The 21,668-nt window shown below is 36.4% G+C and overlaps 1 protein-coding gene across 6 annotated transcripts in view; it reads right to left on the bottom strand.

Annotated features, from left to right (window-relative positions):
* Window positions 1-21,668, bottom strand: part of camsap1b (calmodulin regulated spectrin-associated protein 1b) — a 35,058-nt gene that overhangs the window by 13,200 nt on the left and 190 nt on the right. For 3 of the 6 annotated variants that reach the window (XR_003276624.1, XR_003276623.1, XM_026212205.1), the window contains exons 1-10: window positions 21,483-21,653; window positions 20,919-21,083; window positions 17,166-17,428; window positions 5,227-5,388; window positions 4,950-5,030; window positions 4,364-4,396; window positions 2,340-2,481; window positions 1,140-1,279; window positions 941-1,037; window positions 557-725 (exon numbers count right to left, since the gene is read on the bottom strand). Coding sequence is in view for 2 of the 6 variants with exons in the window: in XM_026212205.1 (XP_026067990.1) it covers window positions 557-725; window positions 941-1,037; window positions 1,140-1,279; window positions 2,340-2,481; window positions 4,364-4,396; window positions 4,950-5,030; window positions 5,227-5,388; window positions 17,166-17,428; window positions 20,919-21,083; window positions 21,483-21,543 (1,313 nt within the window). In the remaining 4 variants the exon portion in view is untranslated. Of the gene's footprint in view, window positions 1-556; window positions 726-940; window positions 1,038-1,139; window positions 1,280-2,339; window positions 2,482-4,363; window positions 4,397-4,949; window positions 5,031-5,226; window positions 5,389-17,165; window positions 17,429-20,918; window positions 21,084-21,482; window positions 21,654-21,668 lie in introns of those variants that run through there. The other 3 variants (XR_003276626.1, XR_003276625.1, XM_026212206.1) reach the window with 3 other exon arrangements.

The following is a 21,668-nucleotide window of genomic DNA, read 5'->3' as shown; positions in this document are numbered from 1 at the left end:
AAGTTCCCTGTAATGTGCATTTGGGAATGGCTGTGCACTTGTGAATTGCAAAACAATTTCAAGCATATGGAAGCCCACACTATTTTTATCCATGTATTGCTGACATCATGACTAGGAATGTGCAAAACGACCAAAACAAGTGCAAAATTTGATGCGATCGGTGTGCTTTAAAAAGAAAGCAGCTACAGATAAACCTTTGTCATTTTGTTAAAAATTGCTTTCATTTTTTGATAGAAAAATAATGTCTCCAGGTGCCTAAAAAATTAAATAACTATCAATAACTCCTCTGTATTGAATGTTTTCTCAAGTGAATTGTTTAAAACAAAAACCTTCAGTGAATAATATGAATAATATATTTTTTTCTACTCTGGTGGCCCAACAGTTTGCCCAGGAGAAAAAAGGTTTGGCTGAGCAAGATTAAAAATTAGAGGGAATATTAATTATAAGACAGTTTATTTGAAAAAAAAAAAAAAACTTTCACTTTCACATTGACAAAGATCACCGACATTTACACCCAAAGCAACACATGGAAAAGACAAAACCATGAAGCACTTACAGAGGCTCAGATTCTTCAGGGTGCAGGAAGTACCTGTTACAAACATCCGGGCTGTTCTGAACAGGAAGTGCTGGATCAGCCACACCAGGAGATACCAGGAAGCTCCGTTTGGTGGCATTGGAGATGGGCACAGTAGGCCTGGCACTCTTAGGCTGAGTCATTGCTCTTGCTATAATAAAAAAAATATATTATTAACTCAAATTAGCAGAACAACAGGCACAATATGAGGATTTTGGTTGAATCTTCATGCAAACTTTGTTTTCAATTTTGTATTTTAGACCCAATAAAACTTTTAAAGGCAAAATGAACACATTAAAGCCCATTCACTCAACAGTATAACAAATTTACTGCCAAAAAAAAAACAAAAGAAAAAAACAACTTCACCATCTTTAAATTCCTGAACATCTCTCGGTTGGACAAATTCAGGCTTGACGATCTCAAACCACCAGAAGAGCTCTGCTATAAATACCATGACATTGTGCTGCAGAAGAAAATGAACAGTGAGAGAATTAAGAACAGACCCATGCAGAAACGAAACATCCTGTTGATGACAAAACACATTATACATGACTGAATAACTTACCTTGAGAACAGGAGGTGCGTACAACATGTCCTCTAGAGTCAAATAAAAGCTTTTGTTAAGGTACTCATTGGCGAACTCTTTCAGCAGCTGGATATTATAAAGGCTGTCTGCTATTGAGGTCACCTCTTTCAAGCAGATATCTGCAGATAACAGAAAACACAAAGTTAGCAAATAATCTTTCCTGAGGCTTATAGCCTCTGACATTCATGAACGTTAAATCAAGGGCTGAATCCAAATGAGGTCAATATTTGCTTATGAGTTGAAATATCAGAGAAGAACATTTTACAGAATATTTACTTGGCTCAAGAGGCAATGCGCAGTGAAGCACCAAGTGAATAAAACTACAATCAGAAATATAAGAAAGCAAACCAACTAAACCATAACCTAGTGTATTATATATGGTATGCACATTTCTAAGACTTCTAAATTCTCAACATGATCAGTGTTGTGGAACTCTGACATTTTTACAGATTTTTATAAAGTAAACCCGAGTATAACTTTTACAGTGTTCGTAATATTTCAAGAGGACAACGCCAGAGCTATGATCATTAAAAACTAAGCAATATCCAAATATCTTCTTACAAAGAAATAATATTGGTAAATGCATATTTTTGCTCAGTTTGAGCCTCTTTTGTGAAAAAGAAGTTTTTATTCCCCTTCCTCAAGTATGAACTATATATTCTCCTACATCATACTATGTGAGCCAAAACTGCCTGATGTATCAAATATTATATTCAAATAAATATATACATATTAAAAAAAGATTTTGTTAAATATAATTTGTCTAAAGGTTCAATAAAATGTTCCATTTCAAACTAATTAAATAATTATTTTTATGGTTTAATGTAGGTTTAAAAGGATTAAAATGAAGTAAAGCGTCCAGCTTAAAAGGGGAAGTGTGTTAAAATACTTTCTCCTTTCCCAGCTAAAATGTGAAGCATACAACTGTAAGCAAACCATTTGTATGATTTTCCAAAGAATGTAAGCACTGTGGCGCCTTAAAAACATGTTTTGTTTGTTTGAGCTGCCTGGCATGGCAACAACCGTCTGAAGCAATGACGTAACACTGGGGTGGGGTGAAGGAGACTGACTGTAGGAGTGTTTGGGAAACCCGATTAGGTTTGGTGCTAGAGATTACACACATGGCTTTCTTTAGACTCGCTAACTAGCATAGTATCCCTAAGTGTTATTTCACTCTACCATCAAGCTTCATCAGGTCTGGGCAGTAGTAATGGACCACAGTTAGCAGTGCAGCACCGTCACACACATCCCGGATCAGGTCCTCCAGCAGGGGGAAGTAGGGCAGCTGTCTACCTGAGGCATGATCCCGCCGATACCGTACCTGCAGGTGACATGAGAGGAAGCCAAACGATCAAAAACAGGCTGTATTTAACAGTGACCTTTGGTATATGGCACTGACATTGTGTAGGCAAGAGGGAGTTTTACAAGAGAAATAGATTTTATCATTGAGGCTTTGTATTTGTAAGAATATTTGCTGATCTAAATAAACTGGAAAGGATTACAACACAGGCGAATTAGACTATAAGACAACTAAAAGGAATAGTTCACCCAAAAAACTAAATTAGCCCTATATAATAATCCTCATATTGTTCCAAAGAAGTCAAAAAGAGATGTTCAGCAGAATGTCCTAGCAGCTCATTTTTTTTAAATAATGAAAGAGAATAGGGACCGGAGCTGTCAAGCCAATACAACTTATGCACCAAAACATAATGAGTTATTTGCTAAAATCATCTGCTCTAATGTAGCTCTAAAAAGTCCAGGTCCAGTCCTTATTCACTTTTGTTGTGCAGTCAAGAGCAGCTTGAAAATTCTTTACCACTACTCCCTGTGTTCCATAGAAAAAGCTAAATTATGAGTTTGGAACAAAATCATGGGGATTAAAAGATACAATGTTTATGTTTGGGTGAACTGCTGCTTTTAGCAACAACACAGAGAACAGTGATTAGCCACAACACAAATAACTCACGAGACTATGCTGTTAATACATTAAGGACTACAATTTTACATGAATATATGCAACATTGCTGCATAATAAACCTGAATAAACAAAAACAAAACAAAAAATAAAGAAAAACAGGAAACTAAAGAACATACAATTTGCAAAAGTAGTGGTTGACTGATATGGATTTATTGATGGTCAATTTTGATATTTTAAAGCAGAGTAGCCAATGGCCAATTTAAAGCCAATGAATAGCTCATTTAAAGACAGTAAATAACAGATGCATAATTTCTGCAATGAAATGTAAATTACGGTTGCTGCATGATTAAAAAAAATATAATATGCATGTTTTTTTGTTTGTTTGTTTTTTTAGTAGAGTGTAAGTTGCATTTTATTAAATTCAGAAATACCTAGCAAATAAAGGGAAACATTGTAAATATTATAAACATAGCTTGGCTATATGCGGTTTTATTTCAGTTTACTTCAGTTTGTATGACTAGACAAAACAATGGCGGCAGACTAATGTAAACAGTGAATGGGTGCTCCTATGTATCTGTGCTTATGCCCTGCCAAAATAAAAGTCCCATTTTCAATTCTTTATCAGCCAGAGGGGGGGGGGAGGTATCTGGCAATGTCAATAATCTAAAAAAAAATAAAAAAAAAATATTGGCCTATATATACACCAGTCGACCACTACACAAAAGCCCTCTACACATTGCCTATGAAAGCCATAATCATAATCTTGTGAATGTACTCAAATAACAGTCACCAAGTCTAGGTTTCAGACAGACACAGTGAAAGTTAGAAAGCAGATCCAAAGGTACAGAAGCAACAGAAAGAAGACAGAGGATCTCTGTGCCATTTGTGAAACCCCAACAGGCTCCAGCATGCAATGGGCCAGTACAAACATAAGATCAGGCTGAAGGACCATATGTCAGAGAGACGGACAGAACAAGGAAGAGACTAATGAAGATGGAAATAACTGCAAGAAATTAGAAGATGAAAGCTGAAGACTCAAACACACACAGACGCTCACACACACACACACATGTACGCACACAGCGGCATGTGTTAGCTCATAACTGCGTGTGCTCAAAGGTTGAAAGGCAGATCATTTTGTGCGATTACAGCGTTAGCCACTGAACAGAAGTGTCTCCCAGTGTGCACTGATTAGATAAAAGCGTGGCCTGAGTGGTGATGGCGTACGTTGCGACTGACATGTACTACTCGTGCAGTGGAGAGGAAGCACTCACAGCCAACTTACAGGTACTAGTTTCCAATACCATTTTGAGGGAGACTATCCCAGTAGCGAGGGAGGAGGTTAAAGTGAAAGAGATGGGAAGAGGAGCAGAGAGGATGTAAGGTCAGGGAAGAAAAGAGCAGACAGGTGTGACCCTGCTATGAAGTTAGAGGAGAAACAGAAGGAGTGATGCCACGGAAGATAATCACATTAAGACATTAGTACCATCTATTCAGATGTGGGTCAAGCTAAATCATTACACACCTGTTTATACCTGGTATTAACTGTTGCATTTGATCCCATCAAGTGGTCGGCCAATTCTGTGTTTTTTCACTTAAAAATCAAAGACAAGGACTGCACAATTTTCCAAAGGTAAAAATATCAAATTGTGTGTTTTTTTGTTGTTTTTTTTTGTAAATAAAATAAAAATGAAGTTTTCTGTAAATGCCCAAATAGAGCTTTTTTCCTCCAGTGCAGTTTGAATTATGTTTTCAAGACAGATACAACCCCATTTACAGGATACAGATGTGAAAAACCAGGTCTAAACAGCACGCGAGAATCAGAGTTTTACAATGCATGTGTGAAACTCTGTTGCTGGGAAGTCTGGTACCTTCTGATGACTTGGAGATTCCAGCAAATGCTGCTTTGATTTGTGTTCCTTCTCTGTGATCTCCCTCATTTTCAGGTTCACCTGCAACACAAAGCAGCGATTATGATACATATAAAGAATTAATAATGAAAATCTGGTTTATACAGCTTTCTTTTGAATGCGCTGGCAGCAAGAATAGACATGCTCTGGCCAAGCACTGAAAAATGCAAGTAAGCTATTAGTACATCATGTTATTCAAACATAACCTTGACAAATGTACAGTTCAAAAGACACACACCTTGTTGATCCAGAAGATCATAGCATCTTCTAGGTCAAAGGGGAGCTCCTTAGAGGCACTGAATGTGGAGAAACGCTTCACGCAGGTCACAACTTTCTCAATGCTGATCATCTCCACGGTGTAGGCCATCATCAAAGCATCAATCATGGGGATGTGGGAACTCTGTGCCACAACAGAGAAAGAAATGTCACACTGCTCTATTACATGCACCATAATGAACAGCAACAAAAACACAAGTTTACATTTTAAAGAAGCAACTTTCACAAATAAATTTTATGAAATTGTGATATTTGTGAAACTATACGTTATATCACAACAAGCAGCATATGTTGTAATTTTATTTTACTTTTTTAATAAATACTACAAATAAATGAAACATTATTATTATTATTACCACCAATTATAACATCGAGGGATATGCTAACAAATTTCATGACTCAATCTGAATTTGATTCAGTTTGATGCCATATCGATTATTTTGGATATATGATTGAAAAGCCTTCTGACTGTCTCCTTGCAAAAAGTGTTTCCCCTGTTTGGCTTTAAACTAGTTTAAATCAGCAAGTCATTTTTGTTCATCACTGAATTCAAGCACTTCACACTGGATCTCACAGCGCTGTTTAGAGCTCGTGTGACTGCTCTAGTGAGCTTGCGCTACGCAGCAGTTTGAACTTTGATCCAAGTGGATAAATAGGTTGTGTGCCGCAATTCAAATGAGCCGCACTGTTTCGTTACGCTTTTCGTTACACATAAACATTAATCAAACTCTTCATTTAGTTTTATCGAGGAAAATGATATTGTGATAATTATCATTATCGAATTATCGCCCAGCCCTAGGTACACTACATAGTAAACTTTCACATAAAAAAACTAAAGTTCTCAACTAATGTTAAAATAAACAGAGTCTGTTGGTACTACAGCAGTATTATATTGAAGGTTAAAATTACCTGATTTCTATAAAAACAACATTTCCCACTGCTTTAAATACCAGTTACAGTTCGAAATAAACATGAATGAACATTCAAAGTAAGGGTGCATTGATCCGATACTCGGGATCGGTATCGGCTCCGATCCTGGCATTTTCTGCGGATCGTGTATCGGTCAGACGAGACCGATCCAAATCCGATCCTGGGTATACTATTCTGTGTTCTTATTGAATTCCACGAAAGGCACAAAAACATTGTAAAGCCCCAAAACTTTTTTTTTTTGCACTATATTTCAAGTGTCCTGAAGATGTTCCATAGTTTAATGTGAGGTACAGAACAATATTTAAGTCATTAAATTCAGTTACATAAACCCTTCTCTCCGCTGTGGCTGTCTGTCATCCTCCATTCAACAATCAAACTGTTTGTTGCGTTCAGTTACTACAGTCAAAACCATGAAACGCTCTTTAAGAGTGCATAGTGACTGATGTTTAAAACTTTTCAAAGAAAAGGCTCATTAAATTAACGCACAGATGTAATACACTACGTATCAATATCTCTTCCCTTTGTACTAGTGATGTCGTTCGCAAACGAATCATTTGATTTGACCGGTTCTTCTCAGTGAACTAGTTGAACCAGTTCACCAAATCAGAATGAATCGTTTGAATCAGTTCTAATCTCCAGTAAGCATTAATCCACAAATTACTTAAGTTATTCACTTTTTTAACGTGGCTGACACTCCCTCTGAGTCAAAATTAACCTATTTCCCGGAGTAATTCATTTACTCTAACAGTACACTGAATGAACTCCTGTGAAGAGAGAACTGAGGATGAACACGAGCCGAGCAGCTGGTTTGTTGTACTCATAGACTGTGTGGTTTTACTAACTGTTCTATGTGGACTCAGAGGACTGCGCAGTCTGCACACTGTGACTCAGTGTTGTTTCAAGCTCATCATTCTGCACACTGAATGCGCATAAGCGCTCTGAATTGGTATTAAAATACTTTTCTGCGCAATCAAAGATTATTAATAGTCTTTCTTGTTCTGTCCTATCTATTATATTTTGCTGCCTTTATTACTGTGCTATATATTTAAAAGAAAATTTTTATATTTCTATATAAATGTATATACTTGTTTTTACATGAATGTTTTTTACAACAATACAAAGAGCAATGTGTAACATTTTACCAGATTTGAAACTTATTCACTTTTATTTGTAAATACAAAATTTCATTAGATTTTATACAATTATTGTGCACCCATGATTTTTCTAGAATCAAGAGTATTGTTTGCTGCTGAATAAATCACTAAACTAGTTTATAATTTTATTACAATATATTATTATATTATAATTATTATTCTTTTAAGTTGTTATTTTTCATTAAAATGAAATTGTCTATACGTAGTAGATTCTGTTTAACACACAAAAGAGTGATGATCAGGTCAACACAGAGAAGTATAGAAATTGTACATTGATTTAAAAAAAAACTGCTAGTATCGGATTGGATCGGTATCGGCAGATACTAAGAATTTTCGGTATCGGATCAGTTCAGAAAAAAATGGTATCGTTGCATCCCTAATTCAAAGGCTGTGCTGTACAACTTCCTGAATTCCATTTCCTGTCTCATGTAATCACTCAATCAGTAAACAATCCTTTTTTCTAGCAGACTAGCCCGTTTATGGTAATCTTTTTTCCTTTTCTTTTTCCCCCTGAAGTAAATGTGATGTTACGTGAAATATTTACAAGCTGTTACACTGATGTCTTTCCGTGATTGAAACACTGATTGAGTGATTACATTACAATATTCCATTCATTAAATGAAACAGGCTAGACCAATCGATTCTTGGGATTTAAGAATCAATATAGTATCATAAAATTACAATTGATTAAAGGTGCAATAGGTGACTGTTTTCAGAAAGATTTTTTGTAGAGATGTTCCGATACCCTTTTTCTCTTCCCGATACCGATTCCGATACCTGGGCTCAGGGTATCGGCCGATACCGAGTACTGATCCGATACCTGGGTGTATATCTGTATATACAGCTGTATATACTACTAGCCCTGTGTAAATTGCTAGAATTTTTTTATGGTGTGCTTCAGACAGATCCCTCAAAACATGAACAAATACATGGTGAACTACTGTATTTATTACAGTATTTTTATTATCTAACATGAATTTGACAGTATTATTTATTTTCTTATGCAAAAAAGAACTTCAAATGCAGCCAAAAATCTAACACCGCAAACTAAAAAAGGTATTTAAGTTTTACAATATAACTGTATAAAAAAACTGCAACAAAAAAGATCTATTAATCAGATAATCTCTTTACAACAAAACAAGTAAAAAACAAGCAACCATCTAGGCATAATTATTATTATTATAGAGACGTATTATTATTACTGTAGGCTACAACAGTAGCTTTATATATTGTCAATTTACTCATGTAAACCAAACATTTATTTTAATGGGCTGCCATGAAGATCTTTGAGTGTCTGTGTTTATGATATGACAGTATTCTCAAATGAAACGGTAAATTCTCATGAAGTGACGGTTTATGCGTTCGTGTCCTCATGACACACAGCAGAGACTACAAAACAGCGAGCTCTCGCGCATCTGTGCCAGTCACCCACAGAGATGTAGATTTTGCGGGAGTAATATTTAAATAGTATTTTGCAGTTTAATATTCACAGACACTAGTATATATTCGGCTACTGTCTGGAGCCCTGCGCTTTGACTTACACGGAAGCGACTGAACGCAGCTGCCGGTACTGAATATACTCGAGAGTCTGTAACTACCGGTACTACAGAGACATACTGCTAACCACTGATCTATAATATAGTAGCGGCTTCACTGTGTTTTGGCAGTTTAGAATGTGATGAGTGATCCAGTCATATATAGATAAGGGCTGCTAACGCGTTTTCATTTCTTCTTCGCTGCTCTAAACAGGGGTTGCTTGTGGCAACACAGCACAACTTCCTGTGTTTTCAATGCATTTTGAGCAGCGAAGAAGAACCGTGCAGCGGTTAGGCAAAGCTTGCGGTCATAACTAGGTCTTTTTTAAGAAAATGGTATCGGATCGGTATATGGGTTCATGTACTCGCCGATGCCGATGCCAGAATTTGTTGTGGTATCGGAGATATTTCCGATACTAGTATCGGAATCGGAACAACTCTAATTTTTTGTTATGCTGGTTCAAAGTTGAGTGGTCTAAATGTATTTATCTGTATTTATAAGTTCTGTGGAAGGCGTAGGACCAAGAAATGTTCGTCAAATACATACGTAGATGTAGACAGGTAAGAAAGCCAATTAAAACGCTCAGAAAGCGTTTTAATTGGCTTTCCTACCTGCCTACATCTACGTATGTATTTGCATACCTCTGCACACCCTGTTCACGTAGAAAGGATAAGTCATCAGCACGTTCAAGCATGCCGTGCAGACGGAGCAAGAATGGTAGATAAGCATCAACAACCTGATCTTCCTTCCTGGTATTGTAGCACTTTTTAAGTTTTTTTTACCGGTGAATGACACATGATGTATCCCAGCGGTTAATAAATTCCAGTCCCCTGGTCTCTCAGCATATATGCATTCAGGGGGCATGGCTTTGGACTGCTATTGCAGGGAGGCTGGGACCTTCGCTTTTGGTGTTATGAGACTAAAATTTGCATTTTCCAAGATTTCCTACTGCACTTTTAAAGTTGAGAAATACATACCCCCCCAATGATAACTATATGAAAACTATAAAAACACTATTGTTTTTAACAAGGCACTGACAAAACGGTACTTTATAAGCTAATAAAATGAACCTTATACTCAGATAGCCCTCATGCTTCAAGGAGTTGCTTTTCCTTACCAAGAAAGGTAAAAATGTGCAAACAACTCTGTGGGAAAAAAAATCCATCCTATTTCGCCCAAAGAAGGTCATACTGCTCTTAATAACACAACACTGAGCTCAGTGAATCTGCCAAAACGAAGCACAGTCAAGATGAAGTAACATAATATTTCACATTTGTCATGAAATGCAAAACACTTTATGTAACTTTCCTCATGCTGGCTACAATCACAATCCTGAACACTACCTCATGATTTAAATCAATTACAAAGAACACCAAGCATTTCAACATCGAGTCCCAGTCTGAGTCTTTGAACTGTTATTTACATAGCCAATCCTAAAACCAGTCGACCAGTGACTTGTTCATACGGGCTCACAGTACATTTCAGCACAATCTCAGCATATTGATCCCTGAATAAGGGCAACAGTGCCAGCAGACTTTCACAGAGTTTTTCTCAGATATGCATGCAAGACGTCTGACAAGCATAAACCAGAAGGCTGGAACGTGAAGAGCTTTGGACTCAGATAAACATAGGACTAAAGCAGAAAAAGCACATCATCACACTTCTACCATTTCTGAAGTATGTGTACGGTACATGCATGAAATAAACAATGACCAACTACATTTGCCAATATGTGGATCACCCACCCACCTAATCTACTGCAATTTAATATATGGGAGGCATATCCGGTTCGGGAAAGTTTTATTCAAAGAGAGTGAACTGCAATTAGGCAGGTCATCTAGTATACATAAGTTTGAAATGTTTATCACTGCATAATGCGTTCTGTCTCACACTATTTTAAAATAGAAGGCAATTACACTACCATTCAAAGGTTTGGTGTTGGTAAGATTATTTTTTTTATGCTTTTGAAAGACATCTTTTGTGCTTACCAAAGCTACATTTATTAGTAAAAAATACAGCCATTTTCAGTATGAATAATATAAATTTAAAAATGTTATTTATTCCTGTGATGGCAAAGCTGAATTTTCAGTTTTAAACAAGTTATAATAAAAGTTGAAAACAGTTGTACTGCTTAGTATTTTTGAGGTAACAGTGATAAAAAAATTTCTCGATTCTTTGATTAGTCTTTTCTGTCACTTTTAATTTATCTTATGCATCCCTGATGAATTAAATTATTAATTTCTTTCCAAAAAAAAAAAAAAAAAACACCTGACAAACTTATGAATGTAAGTGTACAATGAAGTTAGTATTCCATTCCAAAACTTTGCCTATGTGTGCAGTTACACAACAGGATTTAGTGGTCAACCAAATTTAGTGGTCAGTGAAAATGACATGAAGCATTCACATCACGAGATGTAGCAGAAAATAAAGAGACTGCCATTAGACTTTAAAATAGTACGGACCCCTAAAGTCCAAATAAACACTAGCCTCTACGTCAGGGGGACAACTAAATAGGATGCTAAACATTTATTTTCATAGTACAATATATATAAATCCTTCTCAAAGCACACAGTAAATTAAACAATATTAATAATAGCACTTCATGTCAAAGGCGTAAACCCGTTTTGACTTTCCCTAGTACTCCACTCCGAAAAACGTCATGCATGCATGTAGCGCTGATGTCTTTAGACTGGTTCAAAGCAAACAAAGGACACCTCTACCTTTTAAAGTCATTAAGCTGCACCTACACACCTCATAAAGCCATTCTGTTCAGTCTAACAGGTTTGTGTGGATCAGACCGTGCTAAACTCTGTACAGGGTGTGGGCTCGACCACAAAGATTTGCATTTGAAGTGATAAAAGCATGATTGAGTGTACAATGCTGATTCACCAACATCAGAGATTGCCATTCAACAGAGAAAGCACATCACTGGCTGAAATAACTCCGTTGTGAATCAATGAAATCCACTCCACTCTGTGCTACTTAAGCTCATGCACATCTCACTTATTGTTCGGACAGGTGATTGTAGTACTTATACATGAAGGGGGGGGGGGGGGGCACACTTGATATGCCAACAATATCAGCTTTCTCCTGTCAGTGCAGTAGATATCTGCAACAGGAAGAGCTCTGCAAACCACAGATTCCATGTCACACACCTGCTTTTTTCTTTGTCTGACTTTGGATTGTAATTAGTGATTGCTAAGACAACCATCACTATCATGATTTTTTCCTCCAGATAAAATGCTGGTGCTTGTGCTATGCATGTAAATGATGCCTCAACTTATTGAGGAGAGTGTTGCATGCTATTACTAGTTTGAGTATCTAATAATACCTTTAGAACTGGGGCTTTAAGCAACTACCGTCAAACCTCCCAGAACCCCCTAGCAGCCACTTAAAACAGCCTAGAAAACACACAGTAATAATGATTCGACCATATCTTGGCAGCAGAACATTATAGGGAGTTGGAGATGGGCTCTCTTGACAGGGGTACTGACATCCATAAGGGGCCCCTGCTGTATCTTGGCAGCAGAATATCAGATATATGGGGGTAGGAATTTTCTGACCCATGTCAGTGCACAAAAACGAATTCAAACATCAAAAGTTTGGGGTCAGTAAGATTTTTTTTTTTTTATGTTTTTGAAGGATCTTTTACACGCATCAGGGCTGTACTTATTTGGTCAAAAATACAGTTAAAACTGTATTATTGTGAAATATTGTGAATTTAAAATAATAGTTTTCCATTTCAAGATATTTAAGATGCAATTTATGTGATGGCAAAGATAATTAGGGATGCACCGAATCTTCCAGGCAATTTTCGGCCAAAAGCGAAGGACGTCCGAAAATATGATCCAAAAATATATGCTGTGCCACATCCCGCAGTGTTCATTTGGCACGCAGGTTTAACTCTCCCTTACGTGACACTAAATATCCCGCTCTATGAATATGCGTTCAGTCTCTCATGTGCCGCTCATGGAAAAGCACTGGAAAATTAAAGTCCGCTCAAACTGACAGAAAATTTCTATGCAGAATACTTGTTCCTGTTTGCTATAGCGCTACTGTGCTGTAACATGGCAACGCTGGTAAAATGACGCTACCCTCTTGTGAATGGAATAAAAAAAATTCAATGAATGGAATAAAACTAAAATATTAATATTTAATATTAATATTTTTTTCTGTATAATTTTGTTTTTCAATCAAACTGGTTATTTTATTGGCTTGTGTTTTTTTCAATTCAGTATCATTTAAATTGACTTCAAATTAAAAATACTTCCAAAACGACTTCATTATTGAATAAAATAATAAATAATTATTGAAAAGCATTTTCCATTTCAGTTTTCGGCCAAGTGCATCCAGAATTTTGGGTTTTGGCCCAGAATTTTCATTTCGGTAAATACCTAAAGCTTTTGAAAAAAAAAATAATAATCTAGGAAATGGCTGTTATGCTTAAAATGTTGTGGTATTTCTTCAGGATTCTTTGGTTAACAAGTTCATAAGAACAGCTTTAATCAGGGCTCGTACAGAATCTGCTAAATGAAATTCCAGTACTTTCAAGGACTTTTCAAGCAATACTTTTTTTGTTTTCAAGGACTAAAATCAGTGATCACAATATCACCATCTTTCAAATTCTAATAAATAAACTAATAAAAAAAAAAAGGGTACAAATAAAGTGCAGCACATGCATGCAATGGCTGTGGCAAGGTATTTCCTTATTCAAAGTTATTTCTTTAATTAATATATGATTGACCTAAAGAGTAAAAGCTTTATCATACACTTGGAAAGTTATGAACTAGATCATGCTCGTAGACACTAGGGGTGTAACAATACACTCAGGAGATGAGACAAAATACAGATACTTGGTTTACTAGAACAAGACAGTATTTTAATACTATTTTTAAGAAATGTTCAATGACAAATTATTTGTCTTTTAATCACAAAATGCAAAACAATATAGTGATATTTTTAAACATTTAACTAATCTAGAGCCATAACTAATGATAATCTTGTTAATACTGATTATTTTTGAGAAATCTGATTTAAAAAAAAAAAAAAAAAAAAAATAGAAGTGAAAAACAGGCTTTATATTTGACTCCGTTTATATATTAAACTAACGATGAGACAATAATAGTTGGTTCAAATAAAATATCAAAACTAAGTAATCACATGGTTTTATTTATACAAAAAAACAGTGTAATATGCTTATACATAATATGTATTATAACTAGGGCTGAAACAATTCCTTGAGTAACTCGAGTAACTCGATTACAAGAAATTCTTGAGGCAAATTCCTCTGCATCAAAGCTTATTTTAATTTATTTTAAATCTCACGTCAGGTTCTTTCGCAATGATTTTTTTAATGTGACAACGCGTTTACATCACCCACAAAGCGGAAGGAGACAAGCGGTTCGTCTAAAATCGCATACTGCAAGGATTCCGCAGTGTTTTTATTTGAGGGTGCGGGCAAACGTAAAGAGAATGTCGTTGCGTGTGTCCATTGCAAGATAGAGCTGGTTTGTGAAATAGTAGGCTAACGTTACTGTCTGTGGGTTCATTGTGCAAAAACTATTTCTGTGTTCGTTCTGATTCTCCCTTCGACATCAATCTGTTCCGGCATCTTGACTTGCAGCTTCCAAAGTTTGTAACTCCTCGTCTGTGTATTCTGGCTCAAAACTATATGGTTCTGGATCTTGATTTGATACACAGTAAAATTCCTCTGAGTCTGACAATTCCTCAAAGTCAGCCATGATCACGAGTCACGTCTAGCTAGTTAGTCACGTTTGTTTTGTTTATGGTCTCGTGTGCTGCGCTAATCACTCCGCCCAAGTAGCCACTCCGCCCAAGTAAAGTTAGTTGTGCTCCTACGCCTAGTGAGAATATAGTTCCCAGTATTTATACGATTAAAAAGGGTCTCGGTCTCATATAGCCTTTTTATTTGTACACGCTGTGACTATACAGATCACAACATGTAAATAGTAAAATGTTTGCATTATTTTGTCACTTATTGGGATTACTATGCTACCATTATCCATTTACATCCAGTCTTTGTGCTGAGCTAGGCTTGCGGTGGGTGCGTCAAATAACACTTACAGAACGCACAGAAATGAAAAAGGTATGTATGGACTTATCTAACTCTGGGGGATACTGTGAATAAGCTAAAGTCCCCAAAGGTCGGAGTGTTCCTTTAAGCCGGATCAGTCCATTTAAATACGAATCCTGCATGTACTGGGTGTCTGTGTTAATGAATGGAGCGGAAGCGCGTCTTCCTTTATCACACACACTGAAGCGCGCGTGATGATACAGTGATTTCAGCGTCTGCTGTCTCAGTAAATTAGGACGTGAACACATGAACAACATCTCCAGAACTGCTCTGACAGTCACTTCATGAGCATTTGACCATTTGATTTGAGTAAAACTAGCGTACACACACAGAACTGTAAAGGTACGTCAACCCGTCAAAATAAACGTCTGGTTAAAGACTATTGTTTAGCAGAATGTACATAGCCTACTACTATAAAAATAATAATAATAATAATAATAATAATAATAATAATAATAATAATAATAACAATAAAACATTTTTTTTTTCTTGAATGTTTTATTTTTCATAGTAAACCCCGTTTTCCAAAAAGTTAAGTTAATTTTCAATAATTAAGAGATAAATTTATTGTTTAATAATTTAATAATTAAGTGTTTAATGTGCATCTCAAAAAAAAATTTCTTTAAAACCCCAACTGAATGGCACTTAATTCATCTGTCAACTTTATTGTCATTGCTCACAGTACAAGTACAATGGGTAATAATTAAATGTTTATTTTTGATGTAAGCATTGCATTCTATGCATTTAAAAAAAAAAAAAATAAAAAAAAAAAAAAAAAAATTAAAAAGGAAACTTAGTTGTTCATTTTAAGAGACCCAGGAGTCTTATTTTCTCTTGCATAATTAATATTGCACTTTAATTAAGCAATAACGAATTTTATCCGATTACTCGATAAAACGATGGAATTTTTGGTAGAACACTCGATTACTAAAATATTCGATAGCTACAGCCCTAATTATAACAAATACCCACAGAGGGTGCCAACAGCCTGGTGATGTTTCATTTTACTGTGTGATTCAACGATGTTTAAATCCATGTAAATTTAATACTTGGCCACATACAAACTCCGAGCGGAGGTTTAAAACTTTTATTTTTTTCCATATTTTTATTAATGATTTATATTTACGTTATAAATTTAGTGAGATAATGCACACCATTTTTCCAGATGAACATTAAAACAGCTGAAACTCACAACATATATGCAGAGGAAGAGTTTGTGGACCGAGCGGCTGAGATGGAGATGTGATCCAAGCTTGTAATAAAAGACAATATATAGCAATATAACAACAATATAAAGCAAGCCCTATCAAAAGCTCTACCAAAGAATACATTTTTTCCTGATATTGTGAGAACGCTTTTCACCTACAGGAGTAATATCGCAAGATATTGTGCGCTGCTAAAAGCCAGGAGAAACAGCTCTGTATTTATATCAGACATGCTGCATGGTTAATTTTGCGAGAAAACATTGTTTTTAAAACAAACACTAAAATTAATTCTAATTTCATATATACTGCCTTTTAAACATTCAAGAACCTTTTTATAAATATGTCAGTTTTCAAGGATTTTTCAAGTACCTTGTATATGAACCCTCATTAATTAGAAATTTAAATTTTTCCAGTGACCTAGCTACATCACCACGTGATACATATGCATAATGCCCAACTACTGGCTGCTCTGGCCTTTTTTTTCCTGAGGTAGCACATTGTATCAACCTCCAATACTGATGCCATAGTTATCATAGATATAATACTGTTTACAGTGGTTCGTGAAGACTTGGGTGATGAAACCTAATTTTGGTAAGGGGTGTTACATTTCCAACACACGCTCCAAAAGAGAACTGTAAATCATGTAAATGCATCATAGCCGATGATATAGCCAAAAATAATAAACTTAATAAATTAGGCATCATAGCCAAAAATAATAAACTTAATAAATTAGTTTTTATATTGGCACTTTCATGTGTTCTTGCTGAAAAAAAACATTAGTTTCTTTGTTTTGTTTTTTCTTACTGCCAAACTTTTGAATGGTAACATGATTGTATATATAAACGTATATTACATGTAAATCACATATTAATAAATATATAACCCCATATATACATAGATGCAAAAATAGTATGAGTAGTGTTCCAAACATATCCAAAGATACAAAATGACATAATACGTTTTAAATGCAACATTGACGCACCATTTTAATTGGCTGGCAGGTCAGATCGGAGTCTGAGACAGGCGTGTCATCCCCCTCCATGACATAGATGCCTTTGCGAGACAAGGCCTGGATGACTGACTGGTGGGACTGCAGAGAGGCCACCTGGTCTCCTTTGAGAATGAGGGCACACACGCGACAGTACAGCTCACAGGACAGCAGTAACCGGATCACTGGAGGCTTAATGTGCTCCTGGTCATACTGGTCTGTATAGAACGGATCTCGCAGGTCCTCCGGGATGTGATCTGACAGGAGGAGAAAATAATAAATTAGGATAAAAAGACCCTGATGAAATAAGTCTACGGAGGATGTTTTCAACTGTTATTGCTGCTATAACTCTGCTGCATCTGGCATCAGATGCAATCTGCCAGCAATCCCTTGCTTTGTTGCCAACTAATGCACTACGTGCTAGACAATAGCGTGATGGTGTGAAAAGCCAGCCATAGGGCTCTACCCTCTTCACGAGATCTCCTGTGCAGACGCAGATGAGCTGTGGCAGCTGGGGTCTGGCTGTAACCAAAAAGCTGAAACAGAGGGGAGCAAGGCCAGACGTGTCCTAGTCTGGGCAGCCTTTGCTCCGTCCGTCCACACCCAGCTCTCGTACATCCACACCCTCTGCACCGGTATCCCCCAGGAGAAGCATATCATTAATGTGAAGGCACAGGGTGCAATCATAGAGCATGCATTTATGCACACACCTGCCCCCTCTGATATACCACGTGGAGCTGTCTGCTTTGTTCCAAACCAGTATGTCTGCCACAAGCAGGCAGTTTAAAGAATGGTACTCAATAGTGTTAAAAAAAAAAGGCAAGTAAGTGTTATACATTTATGACACAAGAAAGTAATCAAAGCATTGTTTTAGCATTGCATAACATGTGCATGGGGATATCTATTCACAGCTGGAACATTTTAATGAATGACTTGAAAAATATTTATATGAACGTATAAATGGAGTGTCTACTTTAGGTCCTATAAGAGATCAACATATCTTTTGGTTTATTCAGTTATGTCTAGTTCATTTTCAATTGTCATATACTGTGACAAATGATTCATTAAGCAATGCATAAAATATATACTTTCAATTATATAAATCTGTCAGTTCTTATGAGGTCATAAACCTGCAGACATAATAGTTAAGAATTGATATCACTTCACAATAACATTACTAACAATGAGCAACACACTTGTTACAATATCTATGAATCAAACTGTTCATTTTTAGTTCATATTAGCTCAGGTCCATTGAATAATATTGACAGACACAACTTTTGATTTTAATACTGTATTAGTAAATGTTGAAATTAACATAAACCAAGATTAATAAATGCTTTAGAAGTATTTTCATTGCTATTAACTACTGCAGTTAAATAAAGTTATATGCATGTACATTTTTGTAAAGTGGTACCAGAATGTCATCTTAGTGTATGTTAACTATATTAAACATGAAAAATTCACAAATCTACACCAATGAGCTAGAAGCAGAAAACAGGAGCCCAGTTGCAATCATTTGCCTTTATACTACATCTCAATAAAAAAAAAAATATATATATACTGATTGACATTCAAAACGACATTCAAAGCAGTGATTAGCAGAATGCAAAGAAGCCTTCCAAATCTGGGCCACTTCTGCCAGTAAAGAGGCACATGGCCTTCATAGCCATTCAGGCCAATTACTGGGCCGAAACAACTCCGCTTTAACTGCAGCTTTACTGAAGGGAATCCCTGAATAACAGATGAGCCAGAATGGGGTGGGGGGACAAAGAACTGAATAATGGTGGGATAAACTGTACTTGAACCTCAACCCGCTAACAAGCACATATCTGACCCTCCAAGAAATGCAATGAATTATCCCATGTTTACATAATACATTAAAATTCATATTATTATTGTTACCAATTAGTGTTATGGCAAACTGAAACACCGAAAACTGAGTCTTGCACACCACATTTCTGTTTCATTCACTCATGATGACAGACTTTTAGTGCCTTTTAGTAAAAGGGGGGTACAGACTACATATTAGTACATGCGTAAAATCTGTACACAACTGTACATGAAAATGTTCCACCTCTTAGAAGTTTGATATCATTTGGCCACATACAGCACTGCTCACATGTAACAGTCATCAGTGACTGATATTAGAGCAAAGGCTAAAAATATACCTGGGGCAACTATGGCTTCTGGTCACTGCCTGTTCCATATGCAAGTACTCACAGCTAACCCACACTGAGTACAGAATTAATAATTATGTCTCATTAGTGAGGAGTTATCAACTGTGCATGACTACAAGTTAAAGGCATCCTTAAACACTACTGTTGTGTATATTGGTTAATTATGCCCACTTCAAATAAACAAGAAAGCTTCCTACTTTTATGTATAAAATATGCAGCAAAGACGAGTTGCACTTGCACTTGTTTGATGTCTTTATGTGCCCTAACTGAATGTACTGAAAGTAAACAGGCTTTCTCCCCATTCACTTTCATATCCAAAAGAGCAGCCTGGATATTCTGCTGAACTTCTCCATTTGTGCTCCACAGAAGAAAAAAAGTATTGAATAATGTAAAGGCAATTAAATGATGGCAAAGCTAGCATTGTTTTAACGTATACATAATATACTCCTTTGCATTGAACTAACAAAACCGACTCTAGGTGCCCTGCATACAATGCTCCATATCTGCTGACAGGGAGTCACTAGCATTAGGAAAACCCTTCCTGTTCATCCACAACATTTCAATAGTGCAAGCACTGCAGATGGGACAAATGCTTGTGATCCTGTCTGAAATACCACAACAGTGGACTCGGACTGCTGCCCTCCCACTCCAAAACAACTTCACTCCCCCATAAATCCCACAGACTGCTACTTCAGAGAGATCTTTACATAATTCAACTAGACAAATCAGTAAAGAATAGGGCTGATTAGGCCTTTTCAGGCATAACATTTGTAGGCAATTTGCAATTAATACATAGGTAATATTTCTTGACCTCGCAAGGTGTTGAGTGGTATTTGTTTTGTGCACTACTTAAAATAATTACCCTAAATCACGTGCCCTCTGAATGGATAACAGAGTAAAACACCAGCAATACCATTTCTATACCATAGCAACACCATGATACTGATGTAAATGTTTACAAAAAAGTAGCAGCTTAATTAGAAGCCTTAATTAGAATCCCTGTTTATTTAATTTGTACAGTGAAGACTAATGCAGCGTTTTATTTTACATCTGATTACTAATTTTCAACTTATATACTATTTCTTAAACACTACTGTTAGACCAACTTGAAAACGTTTTATTTAAATACCCAGGAAAATTACTTTCAGCAGTATCCATCACAGTTCCACGGTATTATCATCTGATACCAGTGCAGTTCAATGTCCGTGTGCTTTTTGTACAGTTAGGCAGAGTAAATATATACCATGGTTTTATTAAAATATAATTTGTACATCCCACAGTATCCTTTAAGTACTACATAAAAGAACAAAGTACATGTTAAAGTAGTATAGAAATACCATTTTGGACATGTAACACGACAAGCCTAAGTAACTATGAATATGGTAATCAATCATTCCCATAATCATTGCTCAGTACCATAGTACAGAGATGGTATCAGGTGGTAATACCACAGGTGAGTCTGTCTGTCTAGCCAACTGTCCTTGACTACATATCACACAGTCTGTTATTAATAATAATAATCAAATAGTCTCTGTACTTATTCATAAACACAATCAAACAAACTCACCGATACCGAAGGCTTTGGCAAACAGCCATCGCAGATTAGCCGCTATTTTGGCTCGGGCTGAATCATACATTTCCAGCGGCATGATCTCCAGCGCCTCGCCCGCCGCCTCCATCTTTCTGCGGGTATTGTCAGCACCCAGCTCCGCGTCCATCCTGCGACCACCGTCTGCAAACACACAAGCAAAAGCACTTTCAAACAACCTTAACGGCTCTCTTTTGAGGGCATGCGGCGTTTCATAAGCTGCATGTCAAGCATCGGGGTGTCAGGAGCTTTGGAGCAATAACTCAGTTCTTTGGCGTCCAAGCTAACTGACGTTAGCACACGAGCAGCTTTAATTCCAACATTACCCAATCAAATTATAATAACAATAAAATCCCAGACACAAATGACATGTACATTTGTTTCAAACAGCTAACGTTAACATTACTGAACACAAACCTGACCGCCTGGATTCTGACAAGACAAGCTAGCCTGTTATTAGTTTATATAGAAAGTAACTAGCTAGCTGTCGCCCAGGCATCTAAAAAAAAAACTAAATAATATATTAAATGACCACACACTCACATGGAGAGGTAGATTTAACCATCTGTGAGAGCTGCTGTCCTGACCGTAAACTGATTTGCATGTTTTGACTGAAATACAGTTACAAGCAGCTAACAGCTAACGCTGCTTAATGAGATGAGGACTAACGTTAGCAACCCGCAGCTAAACAACAGCCCCTTTGTCGGCAATTAATGAAAACAGCCACAT

This window comes from Carassius auratus, chromosome 30, assembly GCF_003368295.1.
Source record: "Carassius auratus strain Wakin chromosome 30, ASM336829v1, whole genome shotgun sequence".
In the NCBI taxonomy this organism is placed as follows: Eukaryota; Metazoa; Chordata; class Actinopteri; order Cypriniformes; family Cyprinidae; genus Carassius; species Carassius auratus.
The sequence above is the reverse complement of the archived record's forward strand: the minus strand, read 5'-3'. Positions and strand labels throughout refer to the sequence as shown.